The sequence below is a fragment of the Aythya marila genome, assembly GCF_965140915.1.
Source record: "Aythya marila genome assembly, chromosome: 16".
NCBI lineage: Eukaryota > Metazoa > Chordata > Aves > Anseriformes > Anatidae > Aythya > Aythya marila.
The window spans coordinates 2805322-2829821 of record NC_139057.1 but is presented as its reverse complement, the minus strand read 5'-3'; the positions used below and the strand labels follow the sequence as shown (position 1 = coordinate 2829821).

Here is a 24500-nt window from a genome sequence, read left to right as displayed (position 1 = left end):
TTATTTTCTGAAGTCAGCACGTGTCTAGTGCATTATTTCCATTTGCTATTTAATCAGCCTGATGGGAAGTTCACTTCCAGAAAGTTATGAAGCAGTGAAAAGAATAACGTGGTTTTTTTTTACTTCTTAAACGTTTTATGTGCATGTGGTGGATGTTAGAAAATGGGTGTTAATTTTACACTCAAACACATTTTCTAACTCCAGCTATTTTTGAAAATAAAATTAGATCTTTACATTAGAAACAAATTAGTCAGCCTTTTGATGGAAGACATGATGTTAAGCAGAAGGGAGGAAGTGCAAGAGTACAAATACAGAAAACTTTGACACTCAGTTTCCAAATTCAATCATAATTTTAGCAAGTTAATAAGCCAACGTTGCAGTGTCAGTGTTGGATGTGTGTGCATCCTATTGAGATGTGACTTAACATAGTAACTCAAGTATGGGTACAAGATTTTATCTGTGATTACTGTATCCTGCCCAAAATCTCTTTTATTCTTTCTTGACCTTATTACCTACATTTCACTTCAGTACTTACATCAGCACTCATCTCCCCTCCTGCCTGGAATTAATTTAACTCTAAACATATATGCTACTTAAAACAAAACCACCCCAACAAAAGCAACAACTACATATACACCCCTTATAACAGATGGAACAATGGTTTTGATTTTTGGCTGCATTTTTCATGACTTGGCTCCCTCTTCTGGAAACAGACACAGTTAACAGAATGAATAAAAATACCTTCTTCGCATAGTTTCTAATTTCCTGTCCAAATAATTGAAGGAAAGCTTACAATTTGATGAAGCTTAAGCCCTGTGGTTACTCTGCACAGCACCCCCCCAGTTTCCATTTGCCACAGTTGTTGGCATTGTTTGCTTTCTATAGGGGTTGGAGGCCTGTAAAACTATACGTGGCTATGCCATATGCCTTTTTGGGGAGACCTCTTTCCTTGGAGGAAGAAATGCTGAGGCAAAAAGCAGTGTGATTTTATGATTTTTGCGTTTGTCAGCCCTAAGGGCCTACTGATTCTGGAGTTGTTTCTGTGGAGTGTGAGGAGCCTTTTTCTGCTTCGTTCTGTGAGGTTTAGCTCAATAATGCTGTTACCTCTCCTGATCTAAGCTAACTGCTCTTCAGGGACTTGAAAAGCATTCCTCTTTGGAGAAGAATGAGTGAGTTAGCTAAACGCTGTTCTGCTGAAGTCTTAATTTTATTGAACATTTACAGGCTGCTGCTTTTCCTGGCTGCAGATGGGAGAAGCCAGCCGTGCACCTGTGCCCTGTACTTGTTAGCGTAACCCAGGAGCTTCAGTACCTTTTTCCCAAGGGCCATATTTGCCCTTGGCAGGCTGTGCGGGAGCTCCTTCTCCATCCTTCTACCAAAGTTTTGCCATGCCTGCATCCAAGCTGCTGTTGGCCACCTGTACAACATCTTAACAGAGCTCCACCTGCTCATTCATACTCCTGAAGTGACTCACGCCTCCTCTTGTTTTGGACTGGGATAATCATTATTTTAATCATCTATTTCCATAAAGGAGCCTGATTGCATCTCCGTGACGCTTACAGGAAGGCAGCGGCTCTGTCCGACAGAGTTAACCCAGGCTGCAACAACACCGATAACTGTTCGTTTTCTCCCTAAATTTAGGTGGGAAACCTTAAAAAGCAGAGAGAGATGTTTCTGCTGGTAAACCCGAGAAAAACAAAAGCGAAAGCTGGAGGAGCAGGGGCTGTCCCCGCCACCACAAGCAGCATTGCAACTTTTGGGTACAGGAAGGACAGGAACATTTCATTTTATTGAACAGAGTAAAATATAATTTTACTTGGGCCATCTGTTACCCCATCACCACGTTGCTGTGGGGATGCAATTCCACACCGGAGGGGGGGCAAAAATCCTTAAAAACTAACCCAAAAGGAACCCAGCGAGCTGAGGGCTGCCCGGATCCGGGGGGGGGATCGCGGGTTCGAGGCTGCCCCCGGGCCCCACGGGCCCCGGGGGGCGGTGGCGGTGCTGGCTCGGGGCCCGGCCCGGCCCGGCCCGGCCCGGCGGGGAGGCGCCGACACGTGGCCGAGGCCCGGCGGGGGAAGGCCGGGAGGGAAGAAGGAGAGAAGAGAAGGAGGAGGGAAGGAGAGGAGGAGGAGGCCGGCTCGGGGTGAGGCGGCGGGGCCGGAAGGCTCTGCCCTGCCCGCATGGCCGCGGGTGGCACCGCGGTGCCGTGTGGCGCCCAGCCCGGCTCCGGAGCCTCGCAGCGCCGCGGCATGAGGAAGGACGGCGCCGGGGACCCCTTTTGGCCAAGGTAAAGCTGCCTGAGAGGTGCTGCCCGTGGAAAAGCCGCCGCTGCTCGGCGGAGAAACCGCTTCGGGAGCCGCTCCGAGCGCCCCCGAGGGCTGGGGTCCCGGTGGGCTGAACGCGGGGCTGTGTGTGTGTGTGGGGGGGGGAGGCTAAAAATACGGAATAAATCTCCTCCTTTCGTTCCTGGCACGCCGGCAGTTATTTAAACACGCCGCTGGATGTACCGGGAGGGTTTTATCGGAGTGTTTCAGTCAGGATGTTTGTCCTGGCGATAGGAATTCGTGAAGATAAAAGTCCCGGCGGGGAGCTGGGCGGCAGCCTGACAGCGCTAAGCAAGCGAAGTCATTAAAATAATTAGCGCCCCCGTTAAGCCCGAAAGGACCGCTTTTAGAGCAGGGTGGTCCCGTGCTGGGTCCTGTGCTTGCAGCGGGGCTGTGCTGACCCCAGGACAGTCGCCCATTGCCCTGACCCCTGCTCCAACTCTTCTGGTCCTGGCAGGGCACCTGATCCTACAATCCTACAGTTTAACAATCCTACAACCCTACAGTTTAACAATCCTACAATCCCACAGTTTAACAATCCTACAATCTAACAATCCTACAATCCTACAGTCACAGATGGTGCAGAAGTGCCCCGTGGCAGCTGGAAGTGATGCTCAGAGGCTTCTCCAAGCCAGGACCCCGATAGCCAGGGCTTCACCCCGCTGCCTCCCACGCTTTGGGGTTTTTTATTGGTTTGTCTTGATGCTACTGTGGTGCTGAGCGAGGTGCTGTGCCCGGCAGGCTGCCTGTTCCCCTTTGCTTTGGGGACAGTGTGTCCCCATGGCGAGCCCACCACAGTGGCAGCATCGAGGGGCAGCCACAGGGCCGGTGACATTGGTGCCAACACACAGGAACGTGTGGCCCAGGGGAGGATTTGTCCCTTCTGGCAGCAATCAGGGTGGTTGAGGTGGGTTGAGGTTTATTATCAACCCCCTCTTGCAGTGGTGGCACGCCTTGAGCTGCCTTCCCGAGGCAGGGTCCCAAGAATGCCAGGTAGGTCTCACAAGCAAACCTTTGGCACTCGTATTGCTTAAAATTTTAAGATTCTACCCCAAAGCAATTAAGAAAATCCCCTCTCTTTGTCGCCCCGTTCGTAACTTTTCCCTAAATATTCATGAATTGGGAGTGGTGGGAGACAAAGAACCCCAAGCCAAATTTTCATGAAACAAAAATTTCTGCTTAGATGTCTTTTCCTGAGGAAAAAAAAAATACATTTTGCCAGAATGAACCTTCCAGCTTCCCAAATCTCTTCTAAAAGTGTGAACAACTATAACACTTCCCAAAACAAGAGACTGCTGATGAAACATTTACCAAGAAAGACATATTTTGAACCAATTCTGACCGTACCGCTACAAGTAACCGAAAGAGTTCAGCCAACGTGAAGGAGCAGCAGGACGAGCGTAGCTCTAATCAGCTCGTTATCTTTATTGCAGTAATTCACAGAGGCAGAGAGCACGTCCCCGTCAGGCACGGCCGCACACACGCGTGGTTGCAGCCCTTGTTTGGGGAAGTTTTGTGGGTCTAAAGCCAACGAGACAGGGGAAGGGTAAGGGGAGCCCGCTGCCAGCTTACGCAAGGAGGTCGGGGGCCAGCTGCTGGTTGCAGAACGTGGCAGGTTGGGCGGTTTGAAATCAATTCGGTGGGCAGTTTTTGAACAACACATGCAAATAAAGAGCTGTCAACATTTCCAAGTAAGTAATAAGTTATTGCCGTGGAGGCAAGGCTTGATCGGGTGGGGGAAATGACACAGGTTCTCCTTTCATGCTCCAACAAAAGACATGCCAGGCAGCCTTCCAAGATCTGTCTGCACCGTCAGTGCAAGGAGAGATAAGCACTTATCTTGGTGGCAGGTTTATTTTTCCATCTTTGTTCATCCCGCTTCTTCTTTTGTCCTCCCTTTTTTTCAGCTGGCTCTTCCTTCCTCTTCCACTGTTCTTGCCCTGTGATTTATCCTGCCTCTCCCGCTGCCCTTCCCAAACTTTTCTGCAGGTTTCCAGTGGCTCCGCGATCACACATCTGCTCTTTCTCTTCCAAGATCAACTCTCAGGAATTTCTGTTTGGGGCTTGAAAAATTGCTTGCACGTTTATTTAGCACATCTGGATGTTTAGATAGCACTTTCTGCCTGGAGATCTCACCATGCCAAGCGGGACCCCTTCGGCAGATGTGTGGGAGCACCTCTGGTTCAACAGGAGGGAAGACCAAAGCACCCAGAAGAGAAATCAATGGCCAAAGGCTGCACACAAAGCCCTGGGCAGATCCAGCAGTCAATGTGGAGACAACGCTTTGGATGGTGCCTCCAGGAGAGAAACAGAGCACAGAGAAGTCAGTGTGTCCTGGGAAGGAAATGGCTCCTGAAACCACTCTGCATCTCCCAGCCTCTGGCTACACCTGAAGACAAGGGATTATTATAGCAGTTTCTTTAAGCTCCACAGATAAAAGGGCTTGTACCACTGGCCACATGCTGGCCTTCAGTCGCCTGACTGCGCTCTTTGCCCGGAGCCAGAGGTCACGTTGTTTTTCTGAGCTCAGTGCCCCAATCTTTTGTCAACACGATGCTGTGGCTTTAGTTGATTTTTTTTTTTTTTTTTTGGTGGTTGGGTTTTTTAGTCATCCAAGCTCCTCACCCTGAATTTAAGCACGTATTTCATTTATGGCTGATCCGTGTATGTCCTCAGATCAGTGTGCAAAGCACGCGTGTGCTTTATTATTACATTTTCCCACCTCCTCCACCTGGGCTAAACAACTATTTCCAGCTCATGAGAGCTGCTGAAATCTAATTTCATCTCTGCTTTTGCCGAAAGCAAGAAATGAAGAGAGGGAATAAACTGAGAGCTGTGCTCGCTGAACACCACTTTGTTGCCATCTGTGGCTCTGCGGAAGAAGTTTGTGCACAGGAGGCTAACAGGAAATCAGCAGCTTTCCCAGTAAAAAAGCCCTGTGTCCTCCGTGCTGCTCTAGCTGGCTGCAAGCTGACAGATTGGAAAAAAGACTCCTCTAAACCCGAAAGCTACTTTTGACAGCAAGAAATCACCAGCTTTGAGCCGGGCTGCAGCACGACAAAGTCAGCTTGAGGAGGGGGAAAAAAAGGGCTCTCTTGACAAGCGTGTTAGATTTTCAAGGGTAGGAGAAATTGTTAAGAAAAACAAAGAGAGAGAAGTGAGAGGACTGTCAAAGCAGGTTAAAAATAACTACCTGGGTATTATCTCCTTGTGCAGGAGTGTCTGCATGACTGCTGTGTCAGACCACGTCAGTCAGGCTGTAATTGTGGTGATTACTGTCAATTAAAGCAGGAGGCAGGTAAGCAGGGACAGAAGTATTTTATGGAGGAAAATGATGCTCAGGTGGGGCTGGGAATGGGTCACGAGGAGGAAAATGCCCCTGGTCTGCAGCTGGTGGCCCCGTGGCATGGCTGGAAGCTCGGTGCCACTCCATGGTCCCCATCCTGCTTCTCCTGGGGTTTGTGCAGGGATGGATGTGTGCCTGTTGCAATGAACAAGGGGCTCCAGCACACATATCCTCTGTGCATCTCCCACAGAGCCTCTTTGGGTCCCTGTCTGCGGGAGGAAACTGAGCCAGAAGGCTTCTGCCCCTTCCAGTTCCAGCTCTGGGCAGCACCCACAAGCACTGGAGATGGCTTCCACCCAAAAGCTGTTGTTGGAGCAGACCGTTCGTGGTCTGCACAGCTCTCTTACTGCCTAAAAAAACACCTGGCAGTCCTGGCTTGTGCCTTGAGGGTGGCATGGAGCTGTGATCTGACTGATAGCCTCAGTGCCAGTGAGTCCATTTTAACAGCGACCTGCAGTGCCTGCAAACACGACTGCAGACCAAGGGAAAGGAGCAAGGCAAGGCAAGAGAAATAAAGTTGAATCAATATTTGCTCGGTGGCACCTACTGGAGAAATTCCTCCAGCAGGAAAACACCCTGCAAATAAAGATACCCTGTGCTGCTTCCTCTGCAGGATGTCCCAGGACTCCTTAAAAATCAATGTTAAACACCCTGCCCTAGGCTGGGGACCCATTCTTGGTGGGATCCAGGTCCCAGGTGAAGCACTGGATGCTTCAAAGCAAAGCTGTGACCATGACCACCCAGCGCCTGGGGCTGTGTTTGGGGGAGAACCCGGGCACACTGCTCAAACACAAGGCTGCTGCCATCCAAAAAGCCACCCAGGAACAGTCATTAGGACTCAATTATAGTTCTCGGTGCTAATTATAGCCCGTCTGGGTGGTGGTTGGAGCATTACGACATAGGAAGTGTTTTCTAGCTGCACGGCTGCGAGGAGGGTGCCGGCGGCATGCTGAAGGGGACGCACCTGCAGGCGCCTGCTCCCTGCGAGAAGCAAGAAGGTGTGACAGGCCAGGAGAGCACGGCTGGGTGGTGAGGAGCTGCTGCAGACCTGCAACAACCTCTTGAGTCAGCGGGGTGGCTGCGGGCAGGCCGTGGAGCTTCATCCCCTGACGGTTTCAGAGGTGGCTGCCCCTCTTGCCGCGGTTTCTGCCCCGTGCAGCTGGGAGAAGCTCGGTCTGTGTGACGGCACCGCCACCTGTGACTTCCTTCTGCTTGGGTTTAGATGTGCCTGCCTCTGTCTCAGTTGGGTTATCAGCAGCACAGGTTGTTGCTCCCTCATCAGGGATGCTATTTAGTTAAATTTGCTAATTCCGGTAAAGCTCTGCTTCTTGGGTGGCTGGTGTTAGCTACAAAACCTATTGTTCGGTTTGTCGTTACTCCTTAGCTCCTAAAGCAGTTTTAATTTTCCTCCTTTGCACTAGTCAAGGTTTCTTCTGGAACCTTTGCTGTTGTTGTTGTGCACCGAGCAGAACATTGACTCATCGGCAGGCTCTGTGATAACTGTAATTAGGAGAAAATGCGTTTACAAAGCTCTTTCCTCTGATGTAAGCACGTCCTTGTCCTTGCAGAGAAATAATTCTTGCCATGCTTGCAGGTGGGTGTGGGCAGCCAGTGATTACATTTGACACTCGTATTATTGGAGGGGATTTTCCTAGCTGGACGTGCTGCCTGCAGAGCGAGTGGCAGTCGGAAGCCCTCGGTAGAGTTCCTGCTTGTTTGGAACTGAAGTGTCTACTGATGCATATAAAAACACAGGAAAAGGGCATGAATTTATAGAACGGAGCAGTGATCAAGGAGAGCACCATGACCATGTCATGTTTTATATATCATACGCAGTGGTTTTGGAAAAAAGTGAGGCTCCTCCTGTGCCCCCTGCCCGCAGCTCCCCTGGACAGCGGCGTTACTGCCTGCGGGCTGCGCTTTCCCTTGCTGCAGACACCTCCGGGAGGGAACAGAGCTGAGCTGCACAGGCCTTTTTCTCTCCGTTTCATACCTTATGCAGCCTTCCAGGGGAGAAAATGTCAATCTAATATCCCGTTAGAGTGCTGCCGTGCTCAGCAGAAGAGCTGCTGGGAGAAGAAGCAGCGCCCAGCCCAGCTCCAGACACGGGGAAGCTCAGAAAAGTCCCCGTGTGCTTCAGGGGGAAAAGTACAGTTTGGAAAACACTTGGCAGCTAAATAATAGCAAACACACGCACATGGCAAGCATTTACTTGGTCACCTCAACTTCAAGAACTGAAATAAATGGGCGCTGTGCTGCTGTGGATAGCAGGGAGCTGAGCGCTCTGGGCTGGCAGCTGCCCATGTCCGCGGGGCAGAGGCACTGGTTTGGCAGGCACAGTTGTGCATCTGATACCAGCCAGCCTTGGGAAATCCCTCCGAGGGCTCTGCCGAGCACCTTTTTTTAATTTCTAGCCCCACCTGCCCTGTGCCTCCCGTACCCAAACCGCTGTCCAGGCTCTCCTGGGCTGGCTCTGACACTCAGGAGCTGGAAGTTTTTGGGCTTTGCTGCAGCAAACTGAAGTCGGTCAGAGCCACAGCTCTTGGTGCTGGCTGGGCAACCAGCACAGAGCTTTCATCCGCAGGTGATAAAAACAAATCAAATTGTTTGTGCAGCAAATTAAAGCGTGCTCGTTGCGTGCCCTTCTAGCAGTGTAAGACCAGGAGGGCGTTTGTCAGCTGGTTCAGGTGACCGAGGCAGGTCAACTCTTGGTTCCTTGTTCTCCCAGCAAACATAAGTGAGGTTTTCTAGTTCCCATGCTGTTTTGTACGTTTCTGTGTGCACAATAAGGACAGTTCCAACCTTCAAAGCTCTGCTGAAAGCTCCTAGTTCCTCCCGCCAGGAGCCGGCACGGAGCTGCTTGTCAGGAAACAGCAATAAATTCATTTCCAGCGGGCACAACTGCTCGGTGTGTTTTACTTCTCATTGTTCCTTTGTCTCCCTCCGTGCCGGGCCATTTGACACATTTATAAATGGGCTTGTGCTGTGTGGGATTAACCTACATTTATCCTGAACCCAGCGCAGAGGAATCAGCGCTCATTTCAATATAAAAGTGACCCAGGTTGTTCCCTGGGCAGACGGCGGGGATGTGTAGCAGGGTGGAAAGCACCGAGGTTAATGCCCGGTACAGTGAATTTCACAATCATCTCTGGAGCAGAGAGAGCCTGTTTGTTCAGGCCTCTGGGCACCAAATTAACCACATACAAACAATATCAATAGTTTATGTTCTCACTGAGCTGCTTTTTCATGAGCAGAGGGGGATGCAGCCTGCAGGACTTCACCTGCGCGTGGTGAAGGAAGAAATACTGCCAGCCTGGTCGTCTGCAGGAGCTCTCGTCCTGGGGCTGAGGATCACAGACCAAAACCAAGTGTTACTACGAGCACATCCTTACTAACATTATCCTGAACTTCTTGCCAGGCCAGGCTGGATGACTTCGCTCCTCGCCCTGGGCTGTTCAGCCCCACCACGTCCTGTCTCTCCCTAAAACTTGCCTCCACCTCTGTTATTTTTAAGAAGGGTGACATGTCACCTCCCCTGGGGAATGGGCAGGAATGCCAAGTGACAAATATTTGCTACCAAGACAGCGTGTCACATGCTGACCTTTCTTTTGTTACCCTTACCTTTTAAAGAACAGCTTCTAAAGCTTTTGTTTGGATAAAAAAGCCCAGCAAAGCAGGTTTCTGCCCTGCCTTCTCCTCCACCTACAGTCAGCAGCGCCCGAGCAGCCTGGTGCACCTGCAGCTTTTGGACACAGACACAATAATTTGGGATAAAAGTTAGCATAATTCTTGAAAGTCACCAACCAAACACATTTCCAAGTGTTTCTAAGCACTGTGCCCCAGGGGGATCGTGCTGACCTTTTTTTACCAGTCCAAACTCATTACAGCTTGCAAGCAAACCAGTCCCACCTGTAAAAGCGCTCGGTGGGCACCCATCTGCCTGGCAGCTCATCCTCTGGCCTTTTTCTCACCTTCTGCTCTCTCCCTGCAGGCCCACGTGCCATGTGTGGATGGTGATGCTGCTGCTGGGGACGTGCCTGCTGTACTGCGCCCGCGTCACCGTGCCCATCTGCGCCGTCGCCCTGAGCGCTCACTTCGGCTGGGACAAGAAGCAGTCGGGCGTCGTGCTCAGCAGCTTCTTCTGGGGCTACTGCTTGACGCAGATCATCGGAGGACATATCAGTGACCAGTACTGGCATTGTGTTTTCCCCTGCTCGGGCTTTTTCAGTATCACCTAACTTGGTTTTGATCTCTCGGTTGACAGTGCCAGGTTTCACCCCGGGATGGTAACGGGGTGGAGGGTGAAGGCTAGGTGTGGGAGAAGCTTTATGGGTTTCTCTTGTTAGCTTTGCCACAGCCCTCATTCAGGAAGTACAGCTGTGGTTTTCTCATTCCTGGGTCTTCAAACTGGTGCCATGCTTACAGTGCGGTGTGCGGGGAAGGACTTTGTACAGGAAAAACCCCCAGCAAACCCAGGGAGTGCCCACACGGTAATTACTACCTTGGCAGTTCCCACACCGCTGCCAGAAGAGGCCTTCTGGCCATATTAATGGACACTTAGACCACCGAGGTTTCTTTTCACCTTTAACCAGTGAAGGGCACTGTTATACCAGCGTATTTTTTCGGATGGAGGTGGTTTTTACCACTGGGTCAGTAACTGCAATAAAAAGAGCAAACCCACAACCCTACACATGAAGCTGACAAAAGAAATAGTGGTTGTAAAGTGGGCTTGATTTTAGGAAAGTGATAAATGCTGAGTTCTTGTGTGGTTCATAGCTGCTGCTTGCTGGGAGTCCATTAACAAACAGTTTAATCCCAGCTGTGTCCGACAGCCATTTGGAAGGGTTTATGGCTGCAGTCACTAGCCACAAGACATATAAGATTTCCTTCTTGCAAGGACTACAGCTTTATATTATTTGAAATAATCTATTCTGTCTTCATTTTCATTTCGGCACCTCCAGTGTTTCCACCCCACATTCTTGTGCAATCCTTTCCCAAACAAGCCCCTATCAGAGCTTCCATCATGTTTTGAATGCTTTTGGTCTATCACATCAATTAAAAAACAAGTACCCCAGCTAGCTGTAAGGAAAGGTCTGGTTAATTAGCCACTCACATTCCTTTCCCCAGCCGCCCTCTCCTTGGTGAGGAGGGTTTTCCTGCGAAACCTTTCGTGAGAAGGGCATGCCTGGAAGGAGTGCGTTATCCATGCAGGGCACTCTGCAATTTTATTATGTTCCTTAATAGTCTGCAAGCAAATGCCAGCAAAAAAAATCCCCCAGCTGCTAACAGGAAGGAGTAGCTGATGCAGGAGAGCAGACGGATGAGAAAACACGGTCATTGTAAAAGAAAAGCAGAAGGGCAGCAGCAGCTTGGGTTTCCCCTGTACCAGGGAGAAGTCTCTGGGTGGCCGTGTGCTGGTGCCTGGTGCTGGATGGGCAGCACCCACTGAGAGCTGTCCTGGTGGCTGACACGAGTCCTGCTCTGGGGCTGTCACCGGGCCCCTTCGTGGGGTCCCACGCTCCGTGGAGGTGGGAAGGGAGGGGGCCAGCTCTGATCCTGCTCCCCGCAGGGCTAAAACCTCCTTAAGAGGAGAAGAACAGGTTAGACGGACAATTCTCTCTTAAAAAACAGCTGAACTGGGAAGAATGCTTGAATTTTAGCTGGGGGCCTTTGCCCTTTATCCCACCACTCGTTTCTGATGCATGTTTTCTGTCTTCCAGAATAGGAGGTGAGAAAGTCCTCCTCCTCTCGGCATCAGCATGGGGCTTCCTGACAGTCATCACCCCGCTGCTCACGCACATCTCTTCTGCCCATCTCGTCTTCATGACCTGCTCCAGGTTCCTCATGGGGCTGCTGCAAGGTGAGACCCGGGTCCTGAGCACGCGTGTCTGCCCACGGGCTCCTTGCTCGGGGCTCAAATGTTCAGGTGCAAGACATTTGGTTTGCAGTGTGTGAATTCCTGCTGCGTGTTTGAGCAAGCTTCTGTCTCAAAGCTGCTTCTGCACCTGGAGCAGAAGCAAAAAAAACAAGTGTGGCATTTCTAAAGTCACCCACAAATCATTTCCCCATAGAAATCTCTCTGCCGAACATGGACTGCCACAATAAGAAGCTACAGCTGCTGGCTTCTGAAATCAGATTTAGATTTTTCTGTGTTTTAAAACTCGTTGGAATTGCTTGGTGAAAACTAGTCCTTGCCAAAACCTCTGGATAATTTGGGATGGTTTTCCTTTCCTCTTGCCAAATTGCAGCACTAGCACTGATGAACTTACAGCAGCAGTTTTGATGATGGAATGGGACTACAGAGAAGACAAAAACAAACCTTTCCTTGCGATGGGTTCCTTTATTCTATGTTACATCCCTGTTTTGAATCCACCCAAAGTCTTGTTGCTTTGTCTCGGTGTTTAGCTCTTGATGGATCTTTTAAATTTGCTTTGGGTTTGCTGGTGAGGGCCTGCCCTGACAGCCCCCTGCCTTCCTTCCCTTGCTCAGGGGTCTACTTCCCATCGCTGGCCAGCCTGCTGTCCCAGAGGGTCCGGGAGAGCGAGCGAGCCTTCACCTACAGCACGGTGGGGACCGGCTCACAGTTCGGGTAAGTTCAAAAGGCAGATGGCTTTGAGCAGCGAGTGACAATCTCAGGACATCATGGTGATGAAAGGACAGTAAATAGTTGGAGGCAAAACTTGCAGCCCAAAGTACAGGCAGGTTCCTGGGTCCTTGAGGATGCCGGTTACAGCTGGGGAAGCCTCAGGCAGTTGCTGTCTGTGCTCTCATGCACACGCTGCTGAAGACTTTGTGTTCTTTGAAATGCACGGTTTGCTCTTGCGTGTGTCAAGGATTTATGTGGTGTTTTTTTTTTTTTCTTCTTTCCTTCCGAGACAGACTTTGAAGAGCATTTGCAATATTTAATTACTATGGGGAACAGCCTGATCCAGTAGGAAGAGCAGGGGTCAGCATGAGACTGCTCACCTGTCCTCCCTGACAGATGGCGATAATACAACTTTCCCTTCTCTTCTATTTCCATGAGAATTTCCTTTCTAAATGGAAGAGTTACTTAAAAGCCAAATAGAAATACCACTGCATTTAATCGCTTTGTTTTTATGGGGGTGGGAAACACAGGACTGTCTGCAGCCGAGAGCTTGGGGGCGAGGTGCTGAGCCTCCCCAGCTCAGGATCTGGCCTTGCTGGGACCAGAGCAGGTTGCAAAGCCACAGGGTGCAGCAGGTGGATGTGCAGCATCCACCCCAGGAAGGCTCCCCTATGGCTCTGTGCCATCTCAGTGTCTTTGGCCAGCCCTTGGCAGACCCAAGAGCCAGCTTGTGGCTTCCCTTCCAGGACACTGGTGATCGGTGGTGCAGGATCTCTCCTCCTGGACTGGTATGGCTGGGAGAGCGTCTTCTACTTCTCTGGCTTGCTCACGTTGCTCTGGGTTTACTGCACCTGCAAGTACCTGCTGACAGAGAAAGGTAAATTCAACCTTATCCCTTGGGCTGCAGGGCTTGGGGTTTCCAAGGGCTCGCCTGGTTTTACACAGTGTATTTTGGTCGGGTATCTTGTATAATAAGCAGTGTCTGGCCGAAGATGCTGAACCCAGAAACAAGATTTTGAGCTTTTACATTGCTGTTTCAGTCCCACACTGGATTATGTTGCTGTTGAGAGTCGCCCTGACTCCTCAGTACTCTTAAGCACCAGTGAAAACACCAAGCGGAGCGTGATCTTCTAAGTGGATTAAGCTTAAACAGGGCGAGATACTTATTCCCAACTAAGAGCATCTATACACAGAGCTTTTAAAAAGCAGTTAATCCCAGTATCTCTTTCCAAATAACTGTCTGGGAGAAATTCCACACATGGGCAAACCATTACACCTGTCTACAGTGCTCTTAGTGCGCCTGTGGTATGTAGGTGCCCAGCTCATCTTGTGCCTGGTGCTGCCCTAAATCCAGACCTCGTCCCTGCCCCAAGAGATTTCTGTCCAGTTGTGATGAGAGATGCAACAGCTGGGAAGGTGGCTGGATGGGGCACTGTGTGGGTGCAGTAGAAGATGCTTGGTGAACATAAACAAGGTGTTCTCATGAGCATCCAGTGCTGGTTTTGCAAAAAAAAAAAATAAAGAGTTTGAAGGAGATTTGAGGTGCTTGTACAGGTCTTGCAGGGCTCCCTCCAACTGCACAGAATATCGCTGATCAGAGCTTTCCTTTGTACGTTTCCTTCCCTGCAGAACTCACCATCCCCATAGAATATTTAACGAGAGGCCTCTCGATGTCCAAGCAGAGCAAAGTGCCCTGGAAGCAGCTGTTTACGAAGGCGCCCATATGGTAGGCAGCTGGAGCAGCCCCGGCCAGGCTGGGAGAGCTCCTCCACCCCGTGGCATTGCCACCTCTGCCTGCTTGCTTCTTTTGTGCTCGTTCTCTTATTTAAGTATTTGGGAAATGCCACCACGTTTTCTAATCCCTCCTATGTAAATAAAGAACTGAAAGCATGAGCTTGATGAAAGGTGGGGTTTGTTCTGTCTGGGGGAATGCTAGGCTTAAATATTGCTGGCAAATCTTTCTCTTTTGGAGGCTGTTCCCTGGGTGAGTGTGATGCTCAGGGGCACCAGCATGGGCTGGGTGTGCATTGCTGGGTTTGCACTGGAATAGAGTTTTTTTAGGGAAATCTGCATTTTGCACTGAGGCTCATCCAAGCACAGCAGCAGGTTCCCAGGTGCTGCTAAAGATGGGGAGGAGGGTGATGGAACTGGCTGCCCTTTCCTGCCTTAAATAACTGTGGGACATCTGCTGATAACACAGCTTTAGAAAGCCCTAAATGACACCTCCTGCTGCGCTGGAGGGACTTTGGGGAAATACGCTCACACGGTCACAGCCGTGGTGAACCTGGCCTGAACCCACGGGCTGACGTCAGGCATCCGCCCTGGTGAGGGCAGCTGGGGAAAGCATGGTGCTGCGAGCCCAGAGCAGTAGTTATCTGCGAAAAAAATCTCAGGAAACAACAGCAGTGCTATAAGGGAGTTATTTATAGACCAGGAGCTGAAATACTGCGTTGCTAGAATGCCCCTTTCTCGCCCAGCGTGACCTGTCAGTGCTGATTATTCCCTCCCTGCTGTATTTTCTCAGGGCTGTCATCATTGCTCAGCTTTCTACATCCAGCACATTTTTCACTCTCCTTTCCTGGCTGCCCACTTTCTTTAAGGAAACTTTCCCCGAGTCAAAGGTAAGGTGGCTGAGACGCGGGAAGGGCTGGGGTGTGTGCAGAGGGGATTTGTGCTGGGGGCCTGCCAAAGTGGGTGGGTTGAGGAGCAAGGGGAAGGCAGAGGGGTTTGGTGAGAGCAGGCTGGGAGGCAGGAGGAGGTGGAAGGCTTCCCTGCAGGGCCAGTAGGTGTTTCTCCATGCATACGTCTAGAGATGTGCACGAGCATCCTCCCTCCGGGTAGGCAGAGGCTGGTTTCTTATGGCTTGGCAAGGGATGCTGAAGTGTGGCAGACCTGGGGTACCTTCCAGGCAGGGAAGAGAAGGGTTATGTCTGGTTTTCAGACTGTATTTTATTTTATTTTATTTTATTATTATTATTATTTTTTCTTCTGAGGGAGGGACGATCTTCAAATGGCACGGAGCTCATTGCACTATGCCATTGTAAATGACCACCATCCCTGGGTTTTTAAGTTTTTATTTAACTATATTGACGTCGTATAGCTCAGAGATACCAGCAATAAGTGATAATTACCATTAATAATGTGTACTTTAACAACACTATAAAAGCTTCTCTCCCCTCAGCACAAACAATGATCCCATTTTTCAGAAACCTAGGCAAGACTCATCTGGGCTGACAGCTACTATTTTTATCTTCTTATTCTCAGAAACTGAGCCATCCTTTTCCACAATGGCTTTGTTAGTTTTTTTTTTTTTTTGTAACTTCCAGAGCTGCTTACAAATGCCTTTTAACATTACATTTGTAAGGGGCTTTATGGCATGCTTGATATTTATTTTAAAATCGTGTATTAAACCAGTAAACATATTGTTGTGACAAGATCTGTGCACCTCTGGTAATATGCTTGGGTAGCAGTAATTTGCCATCTGTTAAGCCTTATATCATGGTCCTCTTATGTAAGATGCTCCACACAGTGCTCCTGCATCCAGTAATCGCTTCATGCATTTTAATAAAACGGGGCTTGACAATGCTCGATTTTAAGGGATTGATGATAATCCTTAGTGTGGTAAAACTATGTCACCTACTGGTCGGACACCCTTGCTGCAGGTGAGGTGCCTTCACCGCTCTGCAGTCTGCCACCTGCAGCCCACCTGGATGGAGGATTTTGGCAATGGGATGGGACAAGGGTGGCCCTGGTGTGTTGGGACGGATCGCTGGGTGACCCCAGGTGGCGTCACGAGATGCCACAGGCATTGCCCCACAAACCTGATGGGATAACATTTCCAAAAGTGACCGAGGACCAACATTTCAAAGGCGCTGAAAGATGCAGATGGGCCGTGCTGTGATTTCCAGGAGCAGTCGAAACAGGATTATTCAAAAGCAGGATTATCCAGCCCTCCCACGCATCCTGATGTGGCAAGAGAACAAGAGATGTGTACGTGGGGAGGTGGGCTCTGAGCAAAGGGAGCTTTAAATGGATGAGGGGTGGGTTGATTCGACCCACTGAGATGAAGCCCAGCACCAGCACACACCAATTTCAGCTCCCCGTGGGATCTGGGCACCAAAACGCCAGTGAGCAGCTGTAATCCAGATGACCAGCAATCATCTGTGATTACAAATGCAGCAAGCTTGCTTAATTGAAAATAAACCGAAGTATGTTGCGACTGTAATGTTACCTAATCCTGGCATTAAAATCCAGCTACACTCCCCCAGCTTTGCAACAACGCTGCTAATGAGGTTGAAGCTGCTGCTGGAAATTTTGCCAGCAGCTTTTCTGATGACCCCCGGGGCAGAGCAACATCCACAGCTTGCTTTCCAGAGCTCTGCAGCTCTCTGCCACATCACCTTGCTGAACACTAAACTTTGCCATGTTTAATCCCTCGCCTCTGAGCTTTCTGCCTCTGCCCTGGGGGTAGGGTCACGGAGACAGAAGGAAAGGCAGCACACCTACCACCTGCTGCAGCCCCGTGCTGTGCCTGATGGGCTGCAGGTTTTGGAGAGCTGCAGGCTGTAACTGAGAGCTTGTGGTGGGAAGGGGTTAGAGATCCTGTAAAAAGTCCTGATCCCTTCATTTTTTCCTTTCTACAGACATCTGCAAGTAAGCTGAGCTCTGACAGCAGCCCTCTCTTGACTTTTGCTCTCTTTCAGGGTTGGGTGTTTAACGTAGTCCCCTGGCTGGTTGCAATTCCAACGAGCTTGTTCAGTGGATTTCTGTCTGATCATTTAATTAACCAGGGTAAGAGCTCTTTTGGCTTTTCCTCAGCTCTGATTCTATACAGTGTGGGAACAGAACCTGGCTGGGAGGACTTGGGCTTGTTCAGGTGGAGAAGTCCCAGCAATAGGCAGCAGTCCTGATATGAAAATGGGGTAAGTACAACAGGGTCAAGGTCCCATCCACGTGCTTGGAGCTCCCTTTGATCTCACAGCATCCATCCAGAGATGAGCTGTGGCCATCTGAAATGCACTTCCCTGGGAGGAGCACAAGGAGACCTGTTGCTCTGTCTTTACGTGGGGCTCTTCCTTTCTCTTCCAGGGTACAAAACCATCACCGTTCGGAAGTTCATGCAGGTAAGAGACCTCTGCTTGCCTGTTGCTGCTGAGAGGCAGATCAGGTCGCTTCCAAAGCTGGGTTGGTGGTTGCAGGGGGGAGGTTTTGTAGCTTTGCAGACAGACTTGACTGGTGTGTATGGGAAATGAAATGCAGAGGAAAACCCGAGCAAGGAGCAGAGTGTGGACCCGCAGTTATGTTGTGCTTGGAGCTGTGTGAGTGCTCCGAGGAGCTCTTCCTCCACAGGCAGTGCCCAGCTGTACGCTGTCACTCCAAAGGACCCTTTAGGTACTGAGGGAAGGAGCAATGCAAGGATGAGCAGAAATAGAAAAGCCAGGAGAGAGCACGATGAGAAAAGCCAGGGGAGAGCATGCCTCTGCCCACATCGTGTCCATCTGTGGGGAGCAAAGACCCAAAGAGCACCGTGCACACAAGCTCTTCACACTGTAAAAGGGCACAGTTTGCCTGCGAAAGGGCTTGCTTTCTGCCTCACAGAAGATCCACTGCAGTATTTCATTTCCCCTTTCTTCCAGGTCATAGGCTCTGGTGTCTCCAGCGTTTTTGCTCTGTGCCTGGGCCAGACATCCAGCTTTTGCAAAGCCATAGTGTTCGCCTCGGCTTCTGTTGGACTCCAGACCTTTAACCACAGGTAACGAAGGCAGCACTCTGGGCTTGCAGTGCAGGCTGCCCCCAGTCTTACTGGGGTGCTAAACCTGGCACTTCCCGAGCAGGGGCTGGCCGTGCTGCGAGCAGGAGCACAAAGCAGGAGGGGAATTGTGCTTTGACCCCTCTGAGTGCCTTGAACTGAACCCTTCTGGTTCTCTCCTGCATTGCCTCTTCCCTCCTCGTCTTCCCTTGCCAGTGCCATGGGTTGTCTGGGCTCCTTCCATTTGTGTGACAAGCTAAGCTCTGTGCAAACTATGAAAAACCAAATCGTGCTCCATTAAAACCAGCGTTTCCCCCTCTCTGTTTCTCACTAGTGGTATTTCAGTAAACGTGCAAGATTTGGCCCCCTCCTGTGCTGGCTTGCTGTTCGGTAAGGATTCCTCTGGGCTTGGGGCTGAGCTGGAGAGGTGCTGTGCGTGGGGACACACGGGGCTGGGTGTCAGGGTTTTAGCAGCCGTAGCTCTTCGGGACGGCTGCTCGGTGCTTGCAGCCTCAGCACCTTTCTATGTGTGCAGCTGCCTTCCCTGGGGCCAGGTGGCTGCACGTGCTGCTGCTTCTTTTCTCCTACAACCACCTGGAGAAAGGGAAGGGGGTGAGGAGAAGTGGTGCTGGCCCTGCTACCAGCAAGGCCCTTTGCTGCCCCCCATATCAGGGGTTGGGTGGGAAGCCAGGTGAAGCTGCCTGCATCTTTGGGTTTCTAATACCCACTTTCCGTGAGACAAAGCAAAAGGAAAATTCCCTTTTTTTCCACTTTACAGGTGTTGGAAACACAGGTGGAGCCCTCCTAGGTAAGGCACCTTCCTTCAGCTCACCCTTGCGGGCAGGCAGGATGCGGCCCCACAGCCTGTGCATTTCTCTCTCTTCCCCCTGTGCCCAGGAGTCATCTGTGTGTACTTGGCTGGCTACCTGATCGAAACGACAGGCTCCTGGACTTCTGTCTTCAACCTGGTGGCTGCTGTCAACAGCATCGGGCTCTGTGCGTTCCTGGTGTTTGGGGAGGCCCAGCGGGTGGACACGGACTCTGCCTACATTGACCTGTAGAGAGGAGTCCAGCAAGCAGAGGAAGGATAAGGGAGATCACATCCATGTGTCATTGTTGCACAAGTGCCAAAGAATATTATTTTTTGTAGGCATTTAACAAAAAATACTGAGACCAAGTACTTAGTGGGTCTGAATGAAACCCATGCCAAAAAGACTTCTAGAATTCATTTTTTTTTTGCTCAGGGCAGGGCTGATGGCCTGTGGAGCCATCCAGCTCAACGTCTCCAGTGAGATTTTGGCCTTGGTTTGCCCCAGTCCCGTTTCCAGTGGGCAGACACCCAGCTGGGCTGCCCTGCTCGGTGGGGCTGCAGTTTGCACTCCCAGCTTACTGATGGAGCTGCTTTGCTGTGTGGAGCATCGCTGCCTCCATGCTCTGCCTCCCTGTGATCGCGTGGAGGACTGCCAGCTCGTGGACCGCCGCTCAACACTTTTTTGTCTGAACTAACAGAAAGGAAGAACCCCAAAGAACATACCTCTGACCTTAACCGTCCCTCGCGTGCCTTCATTTTGCAGCCCGTTCGGCAGGCACAGCCCAGGTGCACAAGGGACTGGGTTGTGAGACGAATCCAAGGCTTCCCTTCGGGGCAAGCGAGGATTTCTGGCTGGGTGCCTGCTGTGCACCGTGGGCAGGACGTTGCATCCATCCTGCAGACCACACCAGACCGCTCTCAGCAGCCCAAGGGCTCCCTCAGTGTCTGAGCCTGGTGGGATGCAGGACACCACGTGTTGTAGGGGCAATCCAGGAATCCTCCAGGAGCCCTTTTGCCCCACGCTGTGAATGTAGAAGGATTGGTCATGCTCAGTGCTACGGGTCCGTGCTCCCAAACGCTCTCTGCTGCATCAGACGTGTCCTTCACGTGCTCTCAGAGGGCTGCGGGAGATTTTCCAAAGAGCCTGCAGTGGGCACCTTTTGTTTCTCCTTCAAGCATAAAGGGAATTTCTGCATCAGGGACACTTAGTACTGGGTGTGGATCCGTGCTGTTCCCCGTGTCAGGGGGAAATACGTGGCTGTTCACGCCTCTGAGCCTGAATGTCTTAAGTTATTTATAAATATTTTTAAATTTAACTACCAAATTCTATATTTTATGTACTTGAGGCCTGATTCTGCATGCTTATTTTCTGTGGTACTCCCACCGAAACCCACAGTATTTCCAGAGGGGAAGGATTTACCAGCCTACAGATTCTGGTTTTGTACGCTCTATTTTAAATGTGACATTTAATATTAAAGTAAGTCATTGCTTTTCCTCCCACCCCTTGCTTGCAGCCCAAGTTTTGGAGCTGAGAACAATTCAGTGCTGCTCGGTTAGCGAGGAGGGCACAGCCAGCATCACGGCTTTGGCTTTGCAGCTGCTGAAACTGCGCTCACCGTGCAGGAAAGCTGCAGATCCAGGTTCACCGTCCTTAAAAAAAATATAAAAATCCTGCTTGTCCTTTTGTTTGGGACAGCTTTCTTGGAAGATACCTTGCTGCTTCTGAATAGGTGGGCTGATAATGAAAATGTTTAACTGCAGAGACAGTAATGGTGCCGCTAAGCTGAGCTGAGCTACTTATTGGGGGTATTAAGAGATAAAGATACAGCTGCCTGGTGTCTTCTCGAGGGAAAATAGCATCGGTGTGGTCTAAGTTAGGGCCAGAGATATGAGTACTTTTTTTCTTCTTCTTTGCTTTTTTCCCTAAGAGGCCGTTTGCTGCCATGGGTCCAGCCCTGTGGCTGGGGTGCTGCAGAGCCAGGATCCAGACACTGCTGGGAAGCTTAAAATCAGCAGGTAAAAGGGGAGGGTAAACGCAGACCAGGCTGGCCAGCCAGGCATCTCTGCCAGCCCTGTCCCTCCTCCAGCCTGAGCAGCTTGCTTGCATGACCTTTCCTGTAGCAACATAGACAATTTTTTTATTTTTTTTTTAATAATTTGGCCATTCGGTGGTGCAGCTCAGGAGAACAAGGAGTGGATCCTGGTTCTTTTTTTTTTTTTTTCTGCTTGCACTGTTTCTTGTGGAAGAGTTGAGTTCCATCAGTTTAAATCACATTCACGTGAGGCAGCTGGGCCACCCCTTGGATCTGCAGGCTGGAAGATGTGGAACTGAGATCATCAAAGGAAAGTCAAAGTCCCAAATGATCAAACCGATGATGCTGGCTTTGCCTTCCTTGTACAACAGCTAGAGCTTTGGTGGGTTGTCTGCATTATCTGTCTCTGTAAACTGGCCAATAAGTTGTAGATCTGATGCCCAAGTTTCATCACATTCATACAACGTCAGTGAAGTATTGAAACCCTTTTGCATATCTGTACGATTATTAGTTTAAGCAGCCTCACCAAAGCTTGCTGAGAGTTTTTTGTTACGGAAGGACCTAAAAAATAAAGGCAGCAAATCATTTGCACACTGATTTTGTGATTTTCCTTGAAAAATGAACGCAGAGGTGCTCATTCACATGGTCAAGTAAGAGACAAACAGAGCTGGAGTGTGCTTAGTGAGACCGACTCCTTAGGAAGGAGAGGCTGGGCTGGGGGAGCAGCTGGGCTGGTGGATCTCCACAGCATCCTCACACACATGCTACAACTTTTTTTCTGGCTTATTTTGGAAAAATGACTGAAAAGCTGTCTCCAGCAGAGCTGTGGTTACTCCAGCATCAGGGGACACCGTCCGGTGTCAGTTGTTAGAGCAATAACACAGACGAAACCAGTCTTCTGCTGGGTGGGACATGCCCCGCAGACAGACCGCCTTCCACCTGGAGACCGAAAAAAACCCCCAAACTGCCAACTTTTTTCCATCCTCGCTGATAGGTTCGTGCGGATGCCAACAGAGGGAGCTGTTAGATTTGGGATGTGGCTGCCCAGAGCTGCACCTGGCCCTGGCACAGCTGGCACAGCCCGGCCGGGAGGGCAGCGAGTGGCCAAGGGCATCCCAGGACCACTGTGCCAGCCAGTGCCTGCCCCAAAGTGTGCCCGTGGGGTGCTGGGGCAGCTCACACGGGGGGAAAAAGCTTTTTAAAAAGGAGAAGTAGCCACTAAAGGAATTTTAAAACCCTACCTGTAGAGCCACACAGTCAAGGAAGGACCTTTGAGGACTACGGAGCCCGCTAATTTTATCCTCAGTGTGCTCAGGAAAAGTAGCGTGAAATTTAGTGCTACCCAAACAGTGCTGAAGGTAATTTAGCAGGATGTTTGATCCCAAACCCTCCTTGTCCTTTTGCTCCCCTGCTTATAAATACATGAACAACCTCTGACAGACACTCTTTTGACCTGGGAAGCTCTCAGTAAGCAGAGACCACCCTAAAACCCTGCCCTGCTCCTCGTCACGGTGTCCTGCAACCGTGTGAAGCCGAGGGAATGGAGTGAGGGACAGGTACGGGCGAAAGGGTCTGGAAATCTGGGACTGTGCTTAAAGGCTGATTAATTACAGGTCCATTGTATGGCTGCTGAGGGGTAGAAGTGATGGGTCAGTTTATGTTTGAATCGTTCAGGGCACGCTCAATAGCTGGCATGAACACAGAAAGAGCGCTGTTCTATTGCAGTTTGTGTAACACTAAATCAATAAACACATTTAAGCAGATGGAAAGCAAAACACAAGGATAAAACAGCACTATTTGGAGAAGAAAAGAAAGAGCAAAGAGCACTTCTCGCTGGCACTTTTGCACTGAAAACCCAAGCAGATGCTCTCACAGCAGAGCCCCGATCCAACATCCACCTGCCAGCTCCCCGGGGCCGGGACGTGCCCCAAAGCCGTCCTGCAAAGGGCACGTCGCACCCCGCGCCCTTGCAAGCAAAATATCACCCTTTATTGCAGCCGTGACCTACTGCACGGCACGTACGGAGAAATTTTCCATTTCAAACTTTAATGCAATAATTAAGATGTCCATTAAGGTCTTTACAGTTTGACTGCTTGTAATTAAAAATGGGAGGGAGATGGCGAGGAGTTACAGTCGAGGACATCAAGCTCCTGCTGGCAGCTTTAAACTCTCTCCTTTCTACTTCTCTGTTTTGTTTCTTTCTTCAGAATAGTTTTCCAGAACTCCCTCTGCAGATTTTGAGGTGTCTCTGGGCATGGTGAACCTCGGGGATTGGACCCTTGGAGCTCCACCAGCAAAGATCCCAGGGATAACCAAAAATCCCAGCGTGATCGCCGGCCCCAGCAGCAGTAACAGGGTTTTATGCTTTAGTTGCCTTCCAGCTCCCCGCTCACACAGCTCACAGCACAGGATTAGCGGTGGGAAAGGTTTTAATGCAATAATGAAAAGGGGAGAGCCCCCCATATAAACCCACAGCTTCCAAAGTGCCTCTGCTCCTGGGAGGCCACAGTCCCGTCACCCAGTAATAGGATTTGGTGTCCTACAGCACCACTGAAATACTTGCAAAAATTTTGTTCTCAAATCACCAGATTTTTGCAAAGGCTTAACAAAAACTAATGATTTGATGGTGGGAGTAGCTGCCAGAAAAGCTTTGGCTGATCCCCTGAATCCTTTCCCAAATTGCTTTCCCTGCCATGTACAACCACCGCGTGCTGGTTCCCCGCTCGTGTTCCTCCAAACGCAGCGCTTGGTACAATCTCCTGGCGCTTTGGCATTAATTATTCTCTTATAAATTGTTTTTAATTTCAGCTCCAAAGGAAAGAAAAAAAAATCCACTTCCATGGGAGACAACGGAAAGTACATGTGTAGCAATTATCTGTAGGGTTTTACACAAAGAATTAGAAAGCTACTCGCGCATGTCCTGCATCCTCATTAAAGGCAAGCGGTTTGCAGCTGACAGGGGATTCTCCTGTGCAACCATTTAGGCTCATTGCAGCTGTTAAATTCCTTTCATATTTTTTTTTCCTCCTTTCCTACCAAGTCTCATACAAAACCCACTAATTTATAACCTCTCCTGCGTACCTGGGTGAGGCGAACGCTTTTGTGGGACTCATCCTCTGCCCTTCAGAAGCACTGCTGGGCTCAGGGGAGGGAGGATTTGCCTTCTTTGGCACCCCAATCCCTGGTTATTTATTTATTCAGTAGAATAAACATTCCAAACACATAGTGCCATCAGCTAGAACATCACCAGATATCAGAGAGGAGGTCTTCAGACGAGCAATTTATCATTATCTGTTTTATTTCTCTTTATTTCAGCCCATCACAAGTGCTCTTTGGACAGGGCTGGAGGATCTACCGTGGGACCCACCTGGACCAAAAAGAGCTCAGCTCCAAATCTCCGTCCCCTCCATGGCATGGTACAGAAACCTCTGAGTGGGACGCACACTGCAGAGAAGGGGACACAAGAAAAGTCTGTGTCTGTGCTTCCAGGAGGGTCAGTGCTGGTGGTACATGGGCTGTTCTGCACCCCAGTGAAAGGCTTCGGACTCAGGGACCATGAGAAACCTTTCCACGTGGGACATTTTCCAAGGGGTGCCCATTTTATGGGGAATTCATGCCCGGGATCAGCTGGGAGTGCAGCATTCACAT

General features: G+C 50.2%; 1 protein-coding gene across 1 annotated transcript; it reads left to right on the top strand.

The window, feature by feature from the left end:
• Positions 1–1593: 1593 nt before the first annotated feature.
• On the top strand, positions 1594–21417 carry SLC17A9 (solute carrier family 17 member 9). The gene is made up of 13 exons (XM_082773174.1): positions 1594–2290; positions 9665–9862; positions 11394–11533; positions 12163–12262; positions 13006–13136; positions 13889–13985; positions 14784–14880; positions 16963–17050; positions 17348–17382; positions 17896–18011; positions 18343–18398; positions 18787–18816; positions 18906–21417. The coding sequence occupies exons 1-13, from the start codon at positions 2184–2186 to the stop codon at positions 19067–19069; spliced, it is 1359 nt and encodes a 452-aa protein (XP_082629300.1). The 5' UTR covers positions 1594–2183; the 3' UTR covers positions 19070–21417.
• Positions 21418–24500: the final 3083 nt, after the last annotated feature.

Excerpts from the sequence above, each read along its gene's own strand:
- SLC17A9 (XM_082773174.1), top strand. The coding sequence starts at position 2,184 with ATGGCCGCGGGTGGCACCGCGGTGCCGTGTGGCGCCCAGCCCGGCTCC. Across the intron at positions 13,137-13,888 it reads GTACCTGCTGACAGAGAAAG|AACTCACCATCCCCATAGAA; the intron begins GTAAATTCAACC and ends CCTTCCCTGCAG. Across the intron at positions 13,986-14,783 it reads TTTACGAAGGCGCCCATATG|GGCTGTCATCATTGCTCAGC; the intron begins GTAGGCAGCTGG and ends GTATTTTCTCAG.